We start from the raw sequence: 24,166 nt of genomic DNA, 5'->3' as shown, positions 1-24,166 counted from the left end.
ATTAGTGTGACAATTAAATAAAAACATCTCAAATCTGAAGCATAGCTCCTGGCACACAGCAGGTGCTTACCTCCTAGCGGCTATTATTATTTACACTCTGTTATAACACTGGGCCTAGTTTTCCTATAGGAACACACAACACTATTTTAACTTGGATTATCTTTGCTAAATAAAAAAACACAGACTGTCTAAGTCTCAATTCCAGCAAAGCACATGAACAAGTCTCACATAATAATGTGAGATAATTACAAATGGAGAAATGCTTGACAAATACATTGTCATCTAATGTCCAGATTTAACAATCTGTACTATTAAAAAAAAAAAAAGATCAATGTAAGGAAAATTTTTAAAAAATAATACATGACTTCACTCCTGCTTACAAGGAACTTAAAATCTAGTTATGCAGATAGTTGGCAATAAAGGATCTGTAAAATGTCAACAACAGCAGAATAAGGCAGACCCTGTTAATAATAAAATAGTTCCTACCTTTTTTATTTTTTATTTTTTTGCTCTGTAACCCAGGCTGGAGTGCAGTGGTGTCATCATGGCTCACTGCAGCCTCAAATTCCCAGACTCAAGCAATTGCCAGGCTCACCTTAGCCTCCCGAGTAGCTAGGACTACAGGCATGCACCACCACACCAGGCTAACTTTTTGTAGAGATGGAGTGTATTAGTCCATTCTCACACTGCTAATAATGACACACCTGAGACCGGGTAATTTATCAAGGAAAGAGGCTCAATGGACTCACAGTTCCACATGGCCAGGAAGGCCTCACAATCATGGCAGAAGGCAAAGGAGAAGCAAAGTCATGTCTTAAATGTGGCAGGCAAGAGAGAGTGTGTGCAGGGGAACTCCCCTTTATAAAAACCATCAGATCTTGTGAGACTTCTTCACTATCACAAGAACAGTATGGAGGAAACTGCCCTCTTGATTCAATTATCTCTACCTGGCCCTGCCCTTGACACATGGGGATTATTACAATTCAAGGTGAGATTTGGGTGGGGACACAGCCAAACCATATCATTCCACCCCGGCCCCTCCCAAATCTCATGTCCTCACATTTCAAAACATAATAATGCCCTTCCAACAGCCCCTCAAAATCTTAACTTATTCCAGCATTAATCCAAAAGTCTAAATCCAAAGTCTCATCTGAGATAAGGCAAGTTCCTTCCAACTATTAGCCTGTAAAATCAAAAGCAAGTTAATTACTTCCTAGATACAATGGGGTATAGGTGCTGAGTAAATATATCCATTCCAAATGGGAGAAATTGTCCAAAACAAAAGGGCTACAGGCCCCATGCAAGTCCTAAATCCAATAGGGCAGTCATTAAATCTTAAAGTTCCAAAATGATCTCCTTTGACTCCATGCCTTCTGATCCAAGTGATGCAAGAGGTGGGCTCTCACAACCCTGGGCAACTCTGCACCTGTGGCTTCGCAAGTTACAGCTATCCGCTTCTCCATGAGGGGCCCACTCCTGCAGCAAACTTCTGCCTGGACATCCAGGCATTTCCATACATCCTCTGAAATCTAGGCAGAGGTTCTCAAACCTCAATTCTTGACTTCTGTGCATCCACAGGCCCAACCCCACGTGTAAGCCACCAAGGCTTGAGGCTTGCACCCTCTGAAGCAACAGCCTGAGTGGTATGTTGGCTCCTTTTAGCCATGGCTGGAGCTAAAACAGTTGGAATGCAGGGCACCATGTTTGGAGGCTGCATAGAGCAGGGGGACCCTGGGTCCAGCCCATGAAACTATTTTTCCCTCCCAGGCCTCCAGGCCTATGATAGGAGGGGCTGCCATGAAGGTTTCTGTTATGCTCTGGAGACATTTTCCCCATTGTCTTGGTGATTAACATTTGGCTCCTCATTACTTATGCAAATTTCTGTAGCCAGCTTGAATTTCTACTCAGAAAATGGGTTTTTCTTTTCTATTGCATCATCAGGCTGCAAATTTTCTGAACTTTTATGCCTTGCTTCCCTTTTAAACATAAGTTCCAATTCCTAACCACATCTTTGTGAACACATAAAACTGAATGCTTTTAACAGCAACCAAGTCACCTCTTGAATGCTTTGCTACTTAGAAATTTCTTCCACTAGATGCCCTAAATCATTTCTCTCAAGTTCAAAGTTCCACATATCTTTAGGGCACAGGCAAAATGCTGCCAGTCTCTTTGCTAAAACATAGTAAGAGTCACCTTTATTCCAGTTCCCAACAAGTTCCTCATCTCCATCTAGAATGAGCAGCATTTGGTTAAAGCCATTCAACAAGTCTCTAGGAAGTTCCAAACTTTCCTACATCTTCCTGTCTTCTTCCGAGTCCCCCAAACTCTTCCAATCCCTGCCTGTTACCCAGTTCCAAAGTTGCTTCCACATTTTCAGGTATCTTTGCAGCAGTGCCCCACTACCCAGTACCAATTGACTGTATTAGTCCACTCTCATGCTGCTAATAAAGACATACCCAAGACTGGGTAATTTATAAAGGAAAGAGGTTCAATGAACTCACAGTTCCACATGGCCATGGAGGCCCCACAATCATGGCAGAAGGCAAAGGAGAAGCAAGGCACATCTTACATGGCAGTAGGCAAGAGACAGCTTGTGCATGGGAACCCCCATTTATAAAACCATCAAATATTGTGAGTCTTATTCACTATCTGAGAACAGTATGGGGGAAACTGCCCTCATGATTCAATTATCTCCACCTGGCCCTGACCTTGACACATGGGGATTATTACAATTCAAGGTGAGATTTGGGTGGTAACATAGAGCCAAACCATATCATGGGGTTTCAACATGTTGCTCAGGACGGTCTCGAACTCCTGGGCTCAAGAGATCTGCCTGCCTCAGCCTCTCAGTGCTAGGATTACAGGCATGCGCCACCATGCTCAGCCCAGTTCATACTTCCAAACTCTTGCTACTTGCCCAGCACTACCCAGGCCCTATCCACATGTCATTCCATTAATGCAAGCCCACACCAAATCCTGCCAGTTCCACCTTCAAAACACATCCAGATATCTCTTACCCCCAGTGATTCCTTTCCTGCATTGCCCCTGCAGCCTAACCAACCTCCCTGCTCTTCCTTTTCTCTCCTCTACATACTATTCATCCAGCAGCCAGAATAATTCTTTTAAACACCCAAGTCATCATAATTTCACCCCTGTTCAAAATCCTTCAAAACTTTCCAGTCACTGAAAGCAAAAAGGTCAAAATCTTTAAAAGGCCCTAAAAACTTTATCTACAGGATCCATCCCTGACTACTTTTACAACTTCATTTTCTACCACTCGATGCCACAATGGTATCCTTGAAGTTTCTTAAACACTTGAAGCCTATCTCAGGATCCTGAGTAGTATACCTGGAATATCACTCCCCCAGAAAGCCTTGTGGCCTATCTCTCACTTCCTTAAGTGTATGATCAACTGTCACCCTATTAAAGAGACCCTCCCTAACTAAACTATGTAATACTAACCAGCAGAGGGTAGCTGAATTAAATACCATATAGCCACCCTATGGGGGACTGTACAGCTGTGAAAAAGAATGAGGATGATCTCTATCAAGTGATGGGGAATGATTTTCCAGATGTATGGTGAAGTGAAAAAATGAGATACAAAAAAATACATAGAGTGTTACCTTGTTTAAGAAGGGTAGTTAGAAAAAAAAAAGAATCCAAATAACATTTTTTTTTTTTTTTTTGAGATGGAGTCTCACTCTGTCACCCAGGCTGGAGTGCAGTGTGGTGATCTCGGCTCACTGCAGTCTCTGCCTCCCGGTTCAGGCCATTCTCCTGCCTCAGCCTCCTACGTAGCTGGAATTACAGGTGCACGCCACCACGCCCAGCTAATTTTTTTATTTTTAGTAGAGACAGGGTTTCACTGCATTAGCCAGTATGGTCTCAATCTCCTGACCTCATGATCCACCCACCTCAACCTCCCAAAGTGCTGGGATTACAGTCATGAGTCATTGCACCTGGCCAGAATTCAAGTAACTTTTGAATATGGTATTGCATACATCTTCACTGGGATATACAGATTTTCCTTATTATGGAGTTATATATTGAAAAACTCCCTGTAGAGCTGAAAAATCTTAAGTCAAACCATTGCTAAGCTGGAGATAATCTGTAATGAAAAATAAAAGGAACTGTAAAGAAATCTTTAACTGTATTTAGTAAGTTTGTAGTTGGTAGTAGATTGGTATAACAACTGTAAAATGATTTGGGGTTTAACGTAGATTAGGAAAATATACTGATGCTACTAAGAACAGAGTTCTCACTGTGGGAGTAAGGAGATGCAAACACGGAAAAGCAGAAGAGGGAGAAGAACTGAGCAGTAAGATTATTAGTGTTAAAGGTATCAGGGTGAACTCCTGACTTTGTAAAAACTCCATTTCTTAACTTTGAAAACTGACAAGGCTGAAAAGCAATGACGCCAGTACCTGTGGGCACACCTAGCACCCAGAACTTGATTTCTAAATACCATCTCTCACTAAAAGAAACCCAGGGAACCTAATGATTTGAAGGCTGAGGCAGGAACACTACAAAATGAGTCCAGAATATCTTTCTGTGCCAGAAAGTAAGGGTTTAAAATCAAACAGGAACACAGCAAAAGGACTCTGAAGCTTGAAGGGGTTCCTGCTTGTCAAATGTGGGGTCGCTGAGCATCAAAATGGATGACAGGAATGTCATATTTAAAAAAGAATCCATGAGTCCATACAACCTTCTAAAATAAAAGAAAAAAAAGAGAGGATGTGTGTGCAAAAGCTATTCATTATGAATAATGTAAACCAATAAATATACATAGAAAAACAGAATAGAAAATTGCTGGGTGGCTCATGCCTATAATACCGACACTTTGGGAAACTGGCTCAGGAGGATTGCTTGAGCCCAGGAGTTCGAGACCAGCCTGGGCAACATGGTGAAACCCCGTCTCTATAAAAAATACAAAAAAATTAGCTGGACGTGAAGATATGTCCCTGTAGTTCCAGCTACTTGGAAACTGAGGTGGGAGGATCGCTTGAATCTGGGAGATCAAGGCTGCAGTGAGCCATAATTGTGTCACTGTACTCTAGCCTGGGCAACAGAGTGAGACCGTGTCTCAAAAGAATAGAGAAAAGAAAATCAAACAAAGAAGGAAAGAAGGGAAGGGAAGGGAGGAAGGATGGAAGGGAGGAAGGATGGAAGGGAGGGAGAGAGGGAGGAAGAAAGGGAGGGAGGAAAGAAAATTACCATTTGAAAATATTTTAGTGGCTGGATGTGGTGGCTCCTGCCTGTAATCTCAGCACTTTGGTAGGCCAAGGAGGGAGGATCACTTGAGCCCAGGAGTTTAAGACCAGTCTGGGCAACATAGGGAAACCCTGTTTCTACAAAAAATAAGAAAAAATTAGCCAAGCATGGTGGCATGTACCTGTAGTCCTGGCTACTCAGAAGTCTGAGGTGGGAGAATTGTTTGAGCCTCAGAGGCTGAGGCTGGAGTTAGCTGTCATAGTACCCCTGCACTCCAGCCTGGGTGACACAGTGAGACCCTGTCTCAAAAAATTAAATAAAATATTTTAGTGATAATGGATTCTGAGAAGAATCACCATAGGATACTAAAACCACTGAATAAACAGTGGCTGGAGAACAGGATATTCACTCAACCTCAAAACATCACTTAACACATCACTTATTACTTACAAAGATAAAATGGTGCCTCTACAATGGAGAAATCTGGTAAACTTCACTTCAACCAAATAGTCAAAGTTAACATCTCCAATAATGTGACCAACAGACCACATCTGCTTCCCGATGTGACACACTGAGAAAAACCCAACATAACTATGTAGTATTCCTGCTAACAAAGAGTTACAACCAGAATCTGATCATGAGGAAACAAGCAGGAAATCCACATCCAAGGGACATTCGGTAAAGCAACCAGCTCAGACACTTCAAAAATGATGATGTCATAAAGTACCAAAAAAAAAAAAAAAAAAAAAAAGCAACACTTTTAGGTTAAAGGGGGTCCAAAAGGCATGATTACCAAATGAAGTATGTGGTGCAAGACTGGCTTCTGGGTTCTCTACCAGGAAACAGTATTGTATCAATGCCACATTTCCAGACCATGATGATTCTGTGACTTGTTGGAGAATGCTATTGTTCTTACCAGACATATGCTGAAGAATTACAGGTGAGGTGTCATGAGGTCTGAAACTCTCAAATGGTTTGACAAAAATAATAGATGTGTGTGTACAAAAAAAAACTAATGTGACAGTTAACTGGTGATTCAAGGAGAAAGTATGCAACTATTCACTGTACTAATTTTGCAACTGTCCTAAGATTTTAATTGTTCCAAAATTAAAAAAAAAAACTAAATTGAAATATTAACGACTTCCATCTCCCCTTTCTTTGCTTTACTCATCTCTATACTAGTAAATGTTTACTTTTATCACCATTCAGCATCCATGTTTTTACTCATTTACTTACTGTCTCTCTCCCTCACTATAAGGTGAGCTTCAAAAAGGCAGGGAACTGTGCGTACCTTACTGTATCCCCCGTCTATTATGCAGTGCTTAACATACAATTGATACTCAGTAAATATTTATTGAATGACTGATGTTCCCAGTAATTCTATGAAGTGGGTTTATTATTATCCTTTCCCTCATGTGAGTGGCGCTCTCTTCAGAAGCGAAGGTACTGAAGTGAACAGAAGTTAGGGAACTCACACAAGTTCATGACTCAGGTGAGGAGTGGGGCCAGGATCCAAAGCTAGGCATCTGACCCTACAGCTGATGCTGTTAATCACTGTATTTGCAGCTTCCCTAGTGAGACTCGGCTTCCTAGTTGCTTCCCCGCTCCTCGCTGTGGGGCGACTGAAAAGTCCTCTCTGCTGATACGCCGGACGCGGCGTGGGCGGGGACTGCACCGCGCGCTGAGGGCACCGGGCGTCGCCCTCAAGAAGGTGGCATCCGCGCCCGCACCCCGTCCCGGGCGCGTTCACGGCTGGGAAGAAGTTTTGCAGTCCGCGGAAGCGCTCAGCGACGTTACTGGGGAGGCCCGGGAAGGAACTTGGTCACTGGAGCTCGGGAGGGGGAGGGCGGGAGTGGGGGCGCGCGGGCCCCGCAAGAGAGGCGAGCGGGCCGGAGCCCGTCCTTCCCTGAGGCCACAGTTCCTTGCTGACTCCATGAGGGACACTGGCGATGAAATAACAACTTTCTTTTCCTGAAAAGGCTCCCACGGCTGAGTTGTTCCCGGCCCACAACGACCCGTCCCCACCCGGTCCCTGATCGGCACCCGCCTCGAGCCCGGCGCGTCCACCCAGCCTGGGCGCTGCCCAGTACCCGCCGGCCGGCGCGGGGCCCCTGGAGCAGGCTTCACTCACCGAAGCAGCGCAACAGACAGAACACGCCGAGGACCCCCAGGGCTCGTCCCGCGTCGCTCCCAGCAACCATGGCTGGCCGGCCCGCCTCTGCGCGAATACCCAGCCACTAGCAGCCCTAAGTTCAAGCACCGCCTACGCGGGCGGCCAGAAGTAGGGCTCCGCCCCGCCCGGGACTGGCAGCCCGCGGCCCGCCCCGGCCCTTCCTTCCCCACCCTCCCCGGCCTTTCCTCCCCCACCCTCCCCGGCCCTTCCTCCCCCACCCTCCGCGGCGCCGCATTTGTCTTCCCGCTTCCAGTCCCCAGGCGCGCTCCTGGGCTCGGCCCTGCGCATCTCCTTCCTGTGTCCCCGGGGCGCCGTCCAGTCCCCCAGCTCGGTCCTTCCCGGCATTCCACCGCCATTCCATACGCTATTTTTAAGTAAGAAATTATTTCCTTGAAAGTGGCTTGCGTTTTAAAAACCAGGTTTCTCTGCCTTCCTCCCGCACCTCCCGCGCTTCCCCTTAGCGTTTGGGGCGTGCTGAAGGCCGCTCGGTGGCTGGACGGGGCTGTCGCTCCCGGAGAGCCACCGGAGGAGGCAAGGGAACGGGCAGGAGCACCCGGGGCCCCTCATCGCTTCAGCGCTGTGGGATCCCGCCTCAGACGGCCTCTTTGAACCACTTTGTGAACCACTTTTCCTCAAACATGACAAGGAAAGGGGGCATTTTAGACAACTGTTAGTAGGCGTAGGGTTACCTAGGGCAGGCCTCCTCCGTCCCCACACTCCGGTATCCCCGGAGCTGGGATTTCCAGCCTTTGGTTTCTCCCTTCTCAGATTCCTCTCTCTCTTCCCCCATCTCAACCGTGGACTTTCCCTCAGGCTGATGTCAGATCCACATCTCCCTCACTGCCCAGCCTCCCCACATCCATCCAGCCCAAGCTGCGGCAGGCACTTATCACTCTCCCTCCTTCATCAGTCTGGATTGAGCTGGCCCTCCCCTCACATCCCTATATCCCAGAACAAATGACTCTATTCCCAGAACCAACTCCTCACATCAGCCTCCCTGTCTGTCCCCTTTCTTGCAGACAGAAGCACCAGAGTTGCCCCTGCCCGGCCGAAGGAGTTCACAGAACTCTTAGTTATGATGTGAGCAGGAATTCATTTCCATGAACAGGACTCCCTGCTGCCCAAATAACCACCAACACATGGTGCAGGCTGTGACACTGAGTGGGAATGTGCTTTCTTGCTGCTTCCCCTCCATTATCCCCAGGTGGGGACTCAAAGTCACTGGAGTCACTTGAACCATATTGCAAAGAGACATGAATTATTTCTTAAGTTAGCCATAAAGTCTTAAAAGGTTATCTCTATCAGTGAAACTTCTGGGACCAAAGCCCTCTACCACAAACCTGCTATCTCAAGATACTCCCTACCATCTGTAGATACTGGGAACACAAGGCAGGTGCAGTGTGTAACATAAAATGTAAGGACATCAAGTGTTCTCTGCCCTGGGCTGGTAGGAACTCAGGCCAACTTAGAAAGGCAGGATTGGGGTCAGACCTTCAGACACTGGGGAGCCACAGAAAGTTTTTGAGCTGGGAAGTGATATGACAGCAAACATCTATTGAGCAGGCCCCGTGTGAAGTGCATTACTTGGATTCACTTAATCTTACTGCTGTTGTTTTTGCAAATGAGGAAACTGATGCCTGGAGAAGGTAAGTTACTAAGGGCACACAGTAAAGGGCAGAACTTGGAGTCCAGCTGAGGCCATGTCCAGTGCCTCTACTCTTACCCCTTCCTACAGGAGCGGGATATGATAATGGGACTTTTGGACTGCCAGCAAGAGCTGTTAACCCCCTTAAGAGCAGGGCTGAGGAAAGAACAGCCCAGTCACAAGGGGTTGCGGAAGCCCCTTGCCCCCAGGTCATGGTCTCCAGGTATTGGGTGAGGAATAACTCATTAGGCTTCCTTGGTTGGACTCTCCTTTGACCAAGGAGCGGTGCGTGCTCTTTCATTGAGAGAAATGCTGTCCATCAAGCACTTTTAGAAGCACTCAAATGCCTGGTTAATTTTATGAATCAAAAGCAGCTCAGGAATGCTGGACCTGCAATGTGTTAGGCAGGCAGCCAAAAAGGTTCCCTTTACATACTGAGAACCTGCTATCAAAAGGAGGGGTGGATGTATCTTTCACGCTGTGACCAGTATTGCAAGGTCCAGTTTTATCTTCTTGTCACTGTAGGTAATCATGGATGAGAAAGTAAGAAAGGAGGGCTGCTTAAGAGGCCGGGGCTGTTCTTCCTAGCATGTCACTCTCTGGTGTCTTGACTCTCGTTTTTGCCAAACCCTTGGAACCACTCCCACAAAGCTTAGGAATCCCAGAATGTAGTGAGCAAAACACTGCCCCAATCCTGCATAAATGCAAATTGTCATTTTCATTGCATGCCTCATGGGGGAATGTATGTTCACTTCATTTATATCAATACTGAGTGGATTTGCACAAAGGGCATAGAAGGATAATCTTATTCCATAATACTCTATTTCCCTTTTTAAAACATTCCCTGGCAGAAAAAGAACATTTGAAAAAAATTAGGAAAAATTATACATAAGACTTAACATGGAACCATTATGGGTACCCAAGGGAGAGGCAGTCACATTTTCAACTCCTGGCCAAGCCAGCAGCTGCAAGGAGTTGATGAGGATGCAGCCGATGGTTCTGGGGAGCAGAGGATAGCACACACGAAAGCTTTGAAAGTCTTGGACTTAGGAGAAGAAAAAAAGAAGTGTCTCCCTCTGCTTCTTACTATCTAGTTCCTTTTTGCATGTTCTGTGAATTTTAAAGAGTTACAGCTGGGTTCTGGCTAATCACGTATCACTGCTATGGCTTTAATCATTCTAACATTCTTCTCAATTTGCAGATGTAAACCCCTCCCAACACTGGAAGAGGAAACAGAGACCAGTGCGCTGTGCAGTGTCATTCAACTAGAAGGCACAGCTCCTGCTCTTATCATTCTGGGAAATCCTTGCTGCATTTCATGGCCAGGGCAGCACTTCATAGCTGGAAAAGGATGGTGTGGACTTGCTGCAGAGGCCCTAGAGATGGCCATCCTGTGTTCCTGCTCTCCTTCTCATCCGGTTTCTATACTCTAACCCCCAACAAAAATGCGACAGGTTGTAAGATCTACATTCTGAACCTGCCTTTCAGGGGCTAAGTGTGTTGTGTGTTGCACAGCTCTAGCGGTAGCACAGCCTTGATCATCAGGGTGGAGGTGTCTATTGACTATGGTATGTCGCAGCAGATGGCAGTGAAGTGTCTTGAGGAAGAGGTGTTTTTATCATTTAAAGGTTACGGGGTGTAATAATAAAGACTGCAATTCACAGACCTTGAGCCCAGCAGGCCAATGCCAAGGGCAGAACTGTAGGCCTCTCACAGCACAGTCCCACAGAGGAAGGGGGCTGGTTAGTAAGGGGGAAAGAATGATAGAAGACCACAGTAAATGTAAACAGCCATATTTTCAACATAATTTACTACAGGTCTCTGAAGTGTATATAAAATGTTTTAGTGCAACATCTTACAAATAGTTTTCCTTTAAAAAACAGAAACAAATCAACAGCTCTCTACATCATGCATGGGTAGTTTTCTTACCCCATCGTTTTTTTTTTCTTCAATAATTAACGCAGAGAAACCATTGTTTGAAAATATGAAAACTTGCTACAGAAACACCCGGTGAAAGAGGGTGTTGTCATATTCATGTCCTAGAATGCGCCTAGCACAGTGTAGTTTTTCATAAATGCAACATTGTAGACATAGATGAATCGAGAGTATTCAGCAGTTTTCCTCCGTCTCAGAAGACTAAAGCTCCAGTAGACAATGCGCAATGAGGTCTCACAGCCACTGGAGGGCACCATTACCATCCATCTGACATCGCATTTCCACAGAAATGGCCAAAGAAAGAAGGTCCTGGGGTTTTTCATAGAAAGCTCGAAAAGTTCAACCTTTGATGCTATCCCCCAGCCCAATACAAAATACACAGAAAAAGCAATTATTAAAATACTGGCTTCGGTTTCTTTTCCTTTCAAATTTCCTGCAATTGCTTTACACATTTAATTGCGTGCAGCACCTACTTTGCTATCGCTGTGAACAGATTCAAACTGAAATCTTAGTTATACATCCTAGTCCCAGCCAGCCCTCTGGCATCCTCCCATTTAGACAGAGGAAACGCCAGTCATCTTCCCTCATTGACTCAGCCTGTAAAGTAGGAGTCAGCAAATTCCCACTGAAAGCCCACATCCCTGAAATAAAGAAATGGGGCAAAAGACCTTCTTTCTTCATGACTGAGCCGCTCCTGTACCTCAAATGTGTTGATGCAGCATAATAAATGAGAATCAGCATGTCAGGCAACAGCAGGATTAAGGTGGTGGTGCCTGCACACTGTCTCACAGGAGGGTACTGGTGTATTTGGGGGAGAAAAGGCAGGTCTGTGTGTCTGTCAGAAAATGACTGAGCAATCGCTGTCGTGCTCCCCTCAGCTGGGAATCAGCAAAGCATCTGCCAAGCAGCCTGGGCCACCTGCACACCTGCAGACCCTTGAAGGATCAGCACAGACATTGGCCTGGGGAATCCCACGGCCTCCCCTGCAGTCTGCTCGTTTTCAGAACAGGGCTTCACTGGAATCTCTTATCAGACTTAGTTCCAGAATCCCTGACGACTTTTTCCAAATTGTGACCCCCCTCTTGGGACTCAGGATGCAAGTTCCCAGAGTAAGGGAGATGGCATGCTTGGCCAGAAAAATATGGGAAAGCAAGGGTATAAGAACATCTTCATAAAGTGAGCAAAAGGAAATATTTGCAACTGATGATGCCCCCAGAGGGACAAGCATCTGGCCCAACAGGGTAAAAGAACAGGGTGACACCAGCCATCATGGGGCTCAAGGGGCGTTAAAATAAAAAGCCACCATAACAATGAACCAAACAACCTAGAACCACAAGAGAGATCAAGAAAGGGAAGGGAAAAATCCCACAGACAAGGCCTTGTGATCACAGTCTGCTGAGACTAGGCAAACAGAAAGGATGACAAAGGGCTGCGTCTGGACTGCCCCCAGGCTGATATTCTTATGGCAGTGAGAGGCAGAGAGAGAAAAATGAATAAAGAAGACATCACTATCATTAAGGAAAACCTAATTGGAAGGAAGAAGAAAAACCTAGTCTTCACACCTCTAGGGAGGTAGATATTTCTCTGCACTCTCCAACACCAGGCCCTGGAAGGCCCCCTCCCACCCCTCACTGTCCCACCAAACTTAGTGTCGGCCAGCCCCGTGCCCTCCGTCAGGTGTCTGCTGTGGCTGCTTCGGCCCTGTGCTCAGCTCAGGGGCCCCCTTCCAAGTTCACTGGACACTTTAAGAGTTTGGCAAAGCACCTGAAGACAAAGGCCCACCTGCTGACAGTTATCAGTTAGAGACCACCCTGGCAGCTCAGAGCAAGCCAACAGCCAGCCTTTCTCCCTTCTCTAGTCACTGGCTTTGACAAATCTGCAGGTCAGTAGCTGCTCAAAGCAGCCTTTGCCCACTTTAATTTGGAAAGTGTGTGCCGTTTGGGGCTTCTGACCCATTCTCCAAGACAGTTTTCTTATTTTTTGGCAAGGATGGGATGAAACCTTTTTTGTCTCCCTGACAGATAGGCCGGGCACCATCTACTTCTAATGGGGTTATGCAGGATGTCTCTTGTACATACACAGTTCTTTGAAGCAAAATTCAATGCTTCCGTCTTGACTACAAAGTGGTTCCAATAACTCCAGCTGAGGGAAAAGACAACATACAAATTTTGCCCACACTACACACAATTCTTAAGTCTTGTTAAGAAAGTAAAAAATGTCTGGGTATATTTTGATCCATGGGTGGCATTTTCAAATGTGCAAAAACAAAAAGTCTTGGAAGAGATTCCTTGTCACTAGAAAGTTCGTCCTTCCTTTTGCTGTCAGTTGTACGTAAGAGAAATTCATCCACATTAAGGAATCCAAAAAGGGTAAACCAAAGGGATCTAAAAAGAGTACATTACAAAGAAGAAGCAGCCCTGTAACATCTATCTGAGAATACTAGATAAATCTGTGAGTAGATGTGGCACCTGGAGCTACTCACTACGTTACTAAAAACAGAAACAAGAAATCTATGACGGCAGGATCACGACATTTGCGCGCAAATAGCTAACCAACCAAGACTGCCACCGAGAGGCAGTCTGTCTCTGTGACTGACTAGGAACTTGGAACACTTTTCAAGTCTGACAGCTTTCCACACACGCACCCCAGAGTTTGGGTGCTGTCAACTGTCCGATCACAGAGCAAGGGAGAGCCTCAGCTCCTCCGTGGCCGACATCCGCTGGGGCATCACCCGCTTAGTCTATGGCCCCTGGGTGGATACTGAGAACAGGGGGCTCCAGGCAAGTCGGGGAGTAGTTGAGGTGTGGCTCTTTGATCCACAGCAGAGGCACCCCGTTCTTCCCATCGGAGTTCTTGCTGGAGTTCCGGCTCTTGAAACGCACCAGCAGGATGGTGATGATAAGAATGCCAAAGATGGGGAAAGGGTAGAAGAAGACGAAGTAGAAGAGTGCATCATTGGAGCAGATGATGGACTGGAGGGTGGGACCTGAAAAGGATTGTGAGAGAGACAAGACAATGAGGGCTGAGAACCTGGACTGCTCACATTTCCTTTTGAAGACCTCGCCTGACCCAATGGAAGCTCCTCGGTGACACTCCCAAACCACCTTGTCTTTCCCCTGCTATCACTAATGGTGGAAGACGACCCTTATATTCTTTTTCTCATGACACCTCTCCTAATTTACGGCTGTACGTTCCAACAAAGCAATGCTTCTATTTTCCACTGAGAGCCATTATTGCTGCTTGGAAAGCCACATAATGAAACATAATTTATTGATTGTGAACTCAACTGCATCTAGGATGGTGAAGAAGCCACTCTGGTTTAGTCGGAGCCTCCTGCACGGTTGGATTTTACATGCCCCTTTGCACTTAGTTCTGCTACAAACTTCCTTCTCTGGGATTATGACACAATCCCTTCCTGCCAGCTTCTGAGAGCAGTTTTACCAGAAATGACACTTACCTGATTAATGTTATCAATTAAATGTCATTATGGACCACTTACAAACGTCCACAGTGTGTCCGTGGCCACAAAGAACACAGTATTAGTTACAGCTGGATATGGAAGAGAATAAACCAGGTGCCCCAAGACAGGTTGAGAGCTGCTCTATAAGTCATTAGACCTTGGCAGGAGCCTCGCCTCTGGGAGTGCCTGTTTTCTCTGTAAAATAAGACTGCTGGGTGACCTCTGTGCTCGATGAAGCTTAATTATTACGGACATCCACAATGGACAGGTACAATGTTGCCTAGACTGCTTTGTTTTCGCTTTGAGGCAGTGGGTTATTCAGTGGACCACAGGGTGGTCTATGTATGATGCAGCCTGCTTTCCCGTCCACTGAATAGCTGCTGCTCATCAGTGTTATTAAGAACATTTAATCTGCCTCTTATTCAATTTCCAAAGTGTATGAAACTGCTAATAGTCAACCATTGTTGACCTGCAAAACTGCAATTTCATATGGTTCTGTCTAACACAATGTGAACACGGGGTGATCAAGCCAAAAAAATAGTGACCCAAACTTAAAAAACTCCAATCAAGATTATGTGGCAAAGTGTTTTGACTAAAAAGAAGTTGAAAATCCCAGCAATGTTTTTTCTTTCTGCATTCTAGGCTAACTTTACTATAACACCATTTTTAGTCTAATGTAGTCCACGTTTTGATGGCAAGCCAACCAAGAGTGCATTGTTACAACAAATAATTCAGGCCAGCATTACTTCCCCCAGTCTCTGTTCATAATGGAAATCCCTCAGGATCATGGAAACTGCATTCTGGGTGGCTGCAAATCCCCTCTCAGCTCTCCTCTAACATCACAGCCCTTCCAGGCTGGTCCTCCCAACCATACAAGATCCACCTCAACCTCCAAGGCACCCTCCAAAATAACAATGACCCAGAAACTGGACAAAAAGAAATAATCACCGTGAGGTAGTCAGCCTTCATTTTTTCCCCTTTCCCTTGTGAGTCTGAAACACTTGCTAATTCGCTGAAGACTAGTTCCAATATTCTAAAAAATAACAAAGTAACACCTAACAATATACTAGTATAATGAAGTCTTACTAAAATTGAATCTGGTAGACGTTTATTATAAAGATTATATGGTATATTATCACTTTAATTTCTATCCCTGTTTTTGCATGGGTAATCAAGGGTCAATTATATGAATTAGTATATCCAATCCTACCGTATCTCAAATCCTACTAACAAATGCCCATGACAGTTAAGAAAACTGTTAATAAAATTAGCTGGGTGTGGTGGCAGGCACCTGTAGTCCCAGCTGCTCAGGAGGCTGAGGCAGGAGAATGGTGTGAAAGCTTGCGGTGAGCAGAGATTGTGCCACTGCACTCCAGCCTGGGCAACAGAGTGAGACTCCATCTCAAAAAAAAAAAAAACCTGTTTATTAACCCATAATCAAGCTCACATTTATCTTCCAGACACAACTGGAACCAACAGTGACATCCTTCTTCTGTACTTGAGAAACTCACTTGTATCTAGAACATGGATGCCGATGGGGGCCGACTCCTCTTCTGTCAACCGGTACCATTCCTTCTGAGGGCTGGGCAGCCACTCCTCCACGCGGCAGGAGTAGTTGCCCGTATCTCGAGGGCTTGCCTGCAGCACTGTGAGCCGGTAGAGCACTGGGGAGAGCCTCTGGAAGCGAAGCCTGCCCTCCCAGGGACTGCCCTCTGGGCCAAAGACAGCATCTGGGCCCACGCTCAGCAGGGCCATCCGCTCTGTTGGGTCATCGTCGTCATCCTCCTCCTCCTCCTCCTCCTCCTCCCCCCTTTCCTCTTCCTGTTCTTCCAGGCCAGGGCTGCTCCTTTTCCCCCCAGCTTTAGTCCTCAGGGAATACCAGGCCACAGCGAAGCGGGAGTCCTGGCTGGAGCGGGACACGATGCTACAGTCCAGCTGGAAAGCTGCCTTCTCAGAGACCGTGGCATTGGGGACCACCGTGTCCACTTGCAGGGAAGCATCTGGGGAAGGACAAGGGACAAAGAAGAGAGAAGGGGTTGTTTAAATTTATTTGCTCAAAATAAACTAAATGTCCATCATTAAACACATGATAGTAACATCCATACTATGGGATACTATGCACCTATTGAAAAGGTATAGGCAGTGCTGCAGGTGGAAGTTGATCCAAAAAAATTGTTAGAGTACAGAACAATGTTACTGTCCATGTCACTGTATGCAGAAAACATATTTTATTTTGACATACATATCTGTTTATATCTGCACAAAATATCTGAGGAAGAATTCATAAGAAGCTGGTAACGTGGTTCCTTGCGGGAATCCTGGGAGGAAGGGATGTTTACTTTCACTGTAACCCCTTGTAGTGGCTGAAGAGTGTCCCTCCAAAATGCATGTCCACCTGGAACCTCAGAATGTGATTATTTGGAAATAGCATCTTTGCAGATGTAATTAGCTCAGAGGAGGTCTTACTGGATTAGGGTGGGCCCTAAATCCAGTGGCTGGTGCTATGAACTGAACTGGTCCTCCTCCAAATTAATATGCTGACTTCCTAACCCACGATGTGACTACATTTGAAGGTAGGACTTTTAGGAGCTAATTTAAGTTAAATGAGATCATAAGGCTGACTGAGACCCCAATCCAGTAAGATTGGTGGCTTATAAGAAGAGAGAAGGTCTCTCTCCAGGTGCAGGCACCGAGGAAAGACTCTTCAAGGACACAGCAAGAAGGCGTCGTCTGCAGGTCAGAAGAGCTCTTACCAGAACTTAGCCCTGCTGGTGCCCTGACCTCAGACTTCCAGCCTCTAGGACTGTGAGAAAATGCATTTCTGTTGTTTAAGCCACTCGGTCTATAGTATTTTGTTATGGTAGCCGAGCAGACGAAGATAACTACTGTTCTTATGAGCACAGGAGGGGACACAGAGAGAAAGTGGCCATATAATGATGGAGGCCCAAATAGGAGTGAACCAGGGAATGCCTGTGGCCATAAGGAACTGGCAAAAGCCAGGAAGCATTCTTCCCTAGAGTCTTCACGGGGAGCACAGCTATGATGACATCCTGATTTTGGACTTCTGGCCTGCAGAACTGCAAGAGAATACATTTCTTTTGTTTTAAACAATCAAGTTTATACTAATTTGTTATGGTAGCCCTGGGAAGTTAAAACACCCATGCAGTAACTTAAATTTAAATTGTGTGCATGTAGCTTATTGCCTAAAACACAGTGAACCCAAGGAGATCAATCTCTCTCCAAGGATTAAAGCCAAATAACAGACGATAAGGTTGAAAGGGCCCTTCCCTGTGAGCACAGATGTCTCAGGAGGATGTACGCAAAGTGTCCTCCCCACTTAGGCGGGAGACACAGAGTACACAGAGAGGGACCCCAAGCAGGTGAGTCACATCTCACAGATGCCAAAAGACTCGAATCTGTTTTGCTTTTTTTTTTTTCTGGCTCACTGTGGTATGTTCTAAACAAATAATTCACTCCCTAACTCCTAAAAGGCCTCCCTTTGGCTCTGTTTATGAAATGTTCGTGAAAGGTGCCAATGTAATGTAAACCAAAGGAGAGATACCAAATCAGATCCTACTTGGATGAAGACCAAATAGGAGCACTTTCCAAGTATGGTCCTGGGCTTTCAACCAATAGGCTTAGTGTCGCTCACAGGTGAACACAAAGCTGGGCTTTCCATTACTCTTGTGGGGGCTCTGCCAAGCCCCTCTGCACCCGCCTCCTGCACCCACCTGGAATCTCAGTGTGCACTGCTGGCACAGGAGGGCTCAGTAACCAGCTACAGGTGGCAGGCCCAGCTCTCTCAGGGACAAGAACATGCTTGAGAACAGAAAATGGCCGGGTGGGGACTATTCAATCAGTTCACAGGTAACTCAAACTCACTCAACTCCTCAGTTCTAACTCCCAGGCCATTGGAGAGCCCTACTACAGACCAAGGGGAGACCCCACACCCCCCACCCCGTGCTTTTCTCCTCCAGAATCTAAACATAGTATCCTCAGGCTCCTGGTGACTGGCTAAGGTATCAAGGGACGTGGCCCTGGGCAATGTGCAATGGAACTTATCATGGCCAGGGGCAAGATGGCTAGAGACCATCAGGCATTTAGCTCGAAACGCCTCCTCCCTCTTCACTCTCCTTTTGCTTTCTTCTCTTTTAACCAGTTAACATTTTCCTTGGCCCCTTCAAATGCCTTGCCTGCATAAATGACTCAATACAAGTTTTTTGAAAGAAATGAATTTCCACCTTCCCACAATCTCTCTTCCCTTAACATGTTTCTCTACCAATTTGGTTCTCTGCATCTGCCCCCTTCTAGAATATGCCAACCCTATTCCCTGTTTGGACTTTAATACTCTCTTCTTTTCCAAGTATAAGCCACAGAAAGATGCCGACTTCTGCCACTGCTGTCTGTGTGACGCTAACAGCTCCCCTGGCTCTCACTGTGACCGCCGATTCCTGGCCTATGTGTGATGATTGTGGTTTTCTCCCTTCCCCAGTTGTGTGTGCCAAACACAACTACTAATCGACTCATCTGCAGTCTTAGTGAGGGTGGGAGCCCTTCCTTCCATGTATTTCAGATTATAGTGAATGTCAACCCTCAGCAGCCGAAGGTGATTATTTTCCTAACAATACTTTTAGAGCTACATTATTTCAAGTCTTCCATGTGTTTAACATATCCCTCCAAAAAAAAAATCTTTGAAGTACATCTGCACAATGAACGTTACGAAACCAGTAAAAATGGTGGCTATGAAATGCTTTCACAGACATGGAAAAATGCTCAAAAAGAAAGTTGAGTGGGAAAAAAGATCACATAAAACAGTAAGATCCTGACTTTGCTTACAGACAGAGGAAATATGAAGACATGAGGCAAAAATCAAAAAATATACACCAAATTATTAATAGTAGATATTTGTAGGCCGTGAGATTATGGCTAACTTTTCTTTTCAAAATTATACTTTTCTGTTTTCCATTGTTTTGTAATTAGTACAATCAACCTATGCAATCAGGGACAGATGGACAAATGGACGGGAAGGCAGAGGCTGATCCAGGCTTGCTCACAGGGTTGAACAGGAGGCAGACACAAGGCTAACGGTTCAGGTCCATGTTGGAAGCACAGTGTGGCAGGAGGGAAGCCTGGGTGGTCACTCCGCCTTCACCTGCTAGCTGGGTGGTGATTCGCTCCAAGCTTTGGTTCCTCATGAGTAAACCTTACCACTCAGGGTTATTGTGAAGACTGAACGTAAGTCTCCTAACTATGGCTGGGATGTAGACAGATGTAAACATCTGTCTCCTCCCACTCCATCTGGGGGCCTCAGTGGTGACTTGCAGCATGGGTGGGAGTTGAGGCAGGGGCACTCAGCTGCCATTCTCTCAATTTCACCTTTGGGAAAAGACATGCAGCCATTTCTAGGCAAGGTAAAAAGCAAAACATATATATAAATAAATAAAAGCTCATGGAAAAATAGGAGCTAACTCAAAGTGGAGGTGATTTCCCCTGCAGCTTAGGCAAGACACAGGCGAGTGAGATACTGCCCATTTCCTGTAACCAAGGCTGCAGCGCTTCCCTGAAGCATGTTCCATGACGTAAGGGACACCACCCTGGAGATCCAATGTTCCACCAACAAAATGAGCTGCTCTACTCAGACATAAAGACGTGATGAAAACTTCCAGTAGTGCCCCAGGCCACAAATGTGAACGTCAGGATGCTCAGAAAACAAACAAGATACTGGGGGTCACAAATTCACTTCTGCTCCAGGTCCTTACAGGAACCATCGACTTTTCATTCTAATATGAATGGATGATGCTGTGATGTTGCAAAGGACATGGGAATCCTACACACCGTAGCTTTAATTATGTGTTTAAATGTGCAACAACAATTATATCTAGTAATTATATGCATTTAGATATTTAGAAACAGCAATAAAGGCAAGAAAAACAAAAGGCCACACAGAATAGTTATTAGTACTAATAAAATTATTGGGACCAGGCGCGGTAGCTCACACCTGTAATCCCAGCACTTTCAAAAGCTGAGGCCGGGGCGGTGGGAGGACAGTCACGAGGTCAGGAGATCAAAACCAGCTTGGCCAACATGGTGAAACCCCGTCTCTACTAAAAATACAAAAATTAGCTGGGTGTGGAGGCATGTGCCTGTAGTCCCAGCTACTCGGGAGGCTGAGGCAGGAGAATCACTTGAATCTGGGAGGCGGAGGTTGCAGTGAGCCGAGATAGCGTCACTGCACTCTGCACTCCAGCCTGGGCGAGAGAGTGAGACTCCATTTAAAAAAAAAAAAATTATTGGAAGTCAAAGAATGAAGGCTGCACACAATTCATTATTTTCTATTTAAAGCATGTAAATCAATTATTTTCCACTGAAAATCCACAAGCCAAATTTTCTTAACAACATGGTTATTGTTTCAAGATTTTTGTCATATCCACCATTTGTTCAAGTCTGGAAAAAGGAAATATTCTATGACCTGGAAAAACGAATGGCCAGATTTTATTCTAATTAATAAATCAAATCACCTTATGCCAAAGCCAGATGTGCAATTTTCCATTCACAAGAAAACAAATTCAGGCAATTTTGAATATAAATGCATACACATGTAGACACTCATATATTTAACTGCAAATAATTTATTAATAAACTAATTTTATCCAGTGCATAAAATAGTTTACTTAAATGGGAAACACCAGAGGGAGTGGAAGCTTGGGGACATGGACTCTCACCTGGTCGCATGACTGTCAGAGCTGTCTGCCCAGCGGTGTCCTCTGCCCGCTTATACCACATGCCACTGGGGCTGGGCAGCCACTCCTCCACGTGGCAGCTGTAAGTGCCGCTGTCCTGCACAGCCACGTTCTGGATAAAGAGCCGGTACACGCCGGGGGAAGGACTCTCCAAATGCAGCCGCCCCTTCAGATTGTTCTTGGCTGCCTGCTCTCCGTAGTGGAAGGTGGCGTCACGGCTCAAGCGGGCCACAGTCTCCCGCTCAGGGTGGTTGGGCTTCCATACGAACCATTCCACCACGAGCTGGGAGGTTATGCTGGTACGGTTGAGAACCACACACTCCAGCTGCACCTGCCGGGTCTCCAGAACCGACAGGTTCCCCTGGGCTTGGCTGAGCCTCAGGCGGCTGTCTGGAACAGTAAGGAAAGAGACATCAGTGACAAGAGAACAACAAGCAATTCGTATGCACCCTTTCCCAGGGTACGTGAATGGGTGCCTTCCAAATACAGAAGGACGGCAGCACACACTCCATCAGAAGAAACGTTTCTCAGATGTGGCTCCCTGAACATTCTGAGTTCCTTGATCATGTGTTAGAATGCCTGGGTTTCAAGGAGTTCAATGTTACAATAACAGCTGTCCCAAAGTCATAGCCCTCATCAGTTCTGATGCTCACAGGAGGATTAGTGCAAGCTGTAGAGACTGCACATCCAAATGACAACGGACCACAAAGCATATGGCTGGCCGAGGCAGGTGGCTGGGAAGGGCCAGGGAAGGGGATGGTGAGAAACCTCTGAAAAGCAAGAGTAAACTTTTAAAACTGACCATATGATGGCTAGAAAATGATGGGCTGCCAACCACAAAAGAACTTCAGGGGAAACCCAGTTTAATCTGTTCATGTGTTAGCCCTAAGAATTATAGTCCTCAATTTCCTTACAAAAACCCACACAGGTTCCCTCTTAGGTTGGGAATGGAACTAGTATGACATCAGTAAAGAAAAGACTGCCGGGCAAGGTGGCTCACGCCTGTAATCCCAGCATTTTGGGAGGCCGAGGTGGGTGGATCACTTGAGGCCAGGAGTTTGAGACCAGCCTGGCCAACACGGTGAAACCCCATCTCTACTAAAAATACAAAAATTAGCCGGGTGTGGTGGTATATGCCTGTAATCCCAGCTACTCTGGAGGTGAAGGTTGCAGTGAGCTAAGATCGTGCCACTGCACTCCAACCTGGGCAATAGAGTGAGACTCTGTCTCAAAAAAATGAAAAAAAAAGAAAAAGAAAAGATTGTTACTGGTGGAACTGGGTGCTTTGAAAACTCAGCCAAGCAGAGTCTCCTCCAGTAGAAAAATGTCTTGAATGACAGCATGCCCCGATGGCATGCTTGTAATTTCACAGGGGCCCAAATAAGTCTATCAGGACCAGAGATATCTAGAAGCTGTGACACTATGAATGCACAGTAGCACCTCAGGAATGAGACTTCTGAGTGACATCAGAGGAGGGGAGGATGGGCACTTTCATTCCTTACTTTCTCCACACTTCAATACTGCCTGGATGTTTTACAACATTCATGATTACTTCTGGAATTAAAAAGTCAGAAAATATAAAACAACAAAATATATTTTAAATAACCAGTCTCCCTTTCTCCCTCACCATCCAAAAAATAAAAGAAGATATTGACTCTGGTTGTCTCAGGGTTGAAAGGTTATTTTTTTGTTGAGTTTTGTTTTGTTTGGGGCAGTTGTGTGTGTGTGTGTGTATGTATTTTCCAAAAGCTCTGTAAGTGTAGGCTTTCTCAGCAGGGAAAAGAAAAAAACTAGAAGCAGAGAAAAAAGAAAGAAAACGACACAAATCAAAACTGTCAACTGAAACGGGGAAAGCTGTTTTACTCGGTGTCCTCTGAGTTCCATGTTTACAGTGTTAAAGTTCACTGTAACAGAGACTTCACTAAATGTGTTGAGGGGGATCCTTCTAGTCCTTCCGCACTATCCCACTTAGCTTGACTGTAGTCTCAGAGAGGGAACTCTCCTCAATAAATTTAGGATCCTCCAAGAATCTCTTGGTTCCAGTACAAATGAGGAAAGGAAAAAATGATGATGACTAGAGCGGAAATGCAGAGTGGTGGGGGTGCTCATGTTCTTTCAGTAGAGAAAATAATCAGAACTGAAAACAGATCAAAAATAGGAACCAAAAGAACACTGGTGGGCCTAATGACAACCTTCCATTTTCAAAAGCCCCAGGGACTGGCCTGAAGTCAGGACATAGGTCACCGAAAATGCCAACGGGAATCACTTCAGACCAGAGCTTCCTGTTTAACGCACCAGCAGAGGTTAGCAGAAAATGCCACTGTGAGGTCAGTGAGAATCTCTGGAAATATCATATCCTCAGGCAAAGGAGGGGAACAGACCCACTGCATTCAGCAGGGGACAGGCCACATCTGGAGTCTGGTATCGAGTTCCACTGGCTTACTGAACAGACCTCCTTAGGAGACAAGTAATAGTGAAGAAAACCAAGTCCCTAGGCTTACTCAGGAGGCTTCAATTCTAGTAGAAGAGATAGAACACAAATGTGTATATATATACATTCCAGTAAAAAAATAATAAAACATAGTAACCGATAAATCAATTATAAGTAAATACTTCATAATTACTTATATATGAATAAGTAAATTAACAGAATGTCAGGTGGTGATATGTGTTGTGAAAGGGCCAGGGAAAGGAAATCTAGAGTGACAAGGGGGCTACATTTAAGTTAAAATGAGCTAGGAATCCCCCTTCACAGAAGAGCAAGACAAATGAATATCTATGGCCAACATGTTCCATGTTACATGTTCTAAGAGAACAGTAAGTACAAAGGCCTTAAGGTGTTCAAGGAAAGCAACCATTTATTCCTTATTCAACCAATATTTACTAAAAGTACCATGCCAGTGGCTGAAGATATAAGATAGAGCCCTGTCCTCAACATGCTTACAGTGTAGTATAGAAGAAATGCAAACCATTATTAGACTCTGTATTTTAGAAGGGACCCC

General features: G+C 45.5%; 2 protein-coding genes and 1 long non-coding RNA gene across 8 annotated transcripts in view; 1 reads left to right on the top strand and 2 right to left on the bottom strand.

Moving 5' to 3' along the window:
* The window catches only part of CD58 (CD58 molecule), a 56,125-nt gene extending 48,690 nt beyond the window's left edge, over positions 1-7,435 (bottom strand). The window contains exon 1 of one of the 2 annotated variants that reach the window (XM_015147245.3): positions 7,343-7,435. In XM_015147245.3, coding sequence (XP_015002731.3) covers positions 7,343-7,412 — 70 coding nt within the window. In that variant the 5' untranslated portion in view covers positions 7,413-7,435. 2 annotated transcript variants of the gene reach the window in all.
* Positions 7,436-7,517: 82 nt separating this feature from the next.
* On the top strand, positions 7,518-10,986 carry LOC144331888 (uncharacterized). Its single transcript, XR_013399468.1, has 2 exons — positions 7,518-7,758; positions 10,231-10,986. It is a non-coding gene; the product is annotated as an uncharacterized LOC144331888 (long non-coding RNA).
* The window catches only part of IGSF3 (immunoglobulin superfamily member 3), a 93,492-nt gene continuing 80,150 nt past the window's right edge, over positions 10,825-24,166 (bottom strand). For all 5 annotated transcript variants that reach the window (XM_015149009.3, XM_077950380.1, XM_015149024.3 and 2 more), the window contains 3 exons: positions 21,147-21,554; positions 15,936-16,424; positions 10,825-13,950 (listed from right to left, as the gene is read on the bottom strand). In XM_015149009.3, the coding sequence (XP_015004495.1) occupies positions 13,700-13,950; positions 15,936-16,424; positions 21,147-21,554 (1,148 nt within the window). In that variant the 3' untranslated portion in view covers positions 10,825-13,699. The remainder of the gene's footprint in view (positions 13,951-15,935; positions 16,425-21,146; positions 21,555-24,166) is intronic.

This window comes from Macaca mulatta, chromosome 1, assembly GCF_049350105.2.
Source record: "Macaca mulatta isolate MMU2019108-1 chromosome 1, T2T-MMU8v2.0, whole genome shotgun sequence".
NCBI lineage: Eukaryota > Metazoa > Chordata > Mammalia > Primates > Cercopithecidae > Macaca > Macaca mulatta.
Note: the sequence above shows the minus strand (reverse complement) of the source record. Positions and strands in the feature narration are given on the sequence as shown.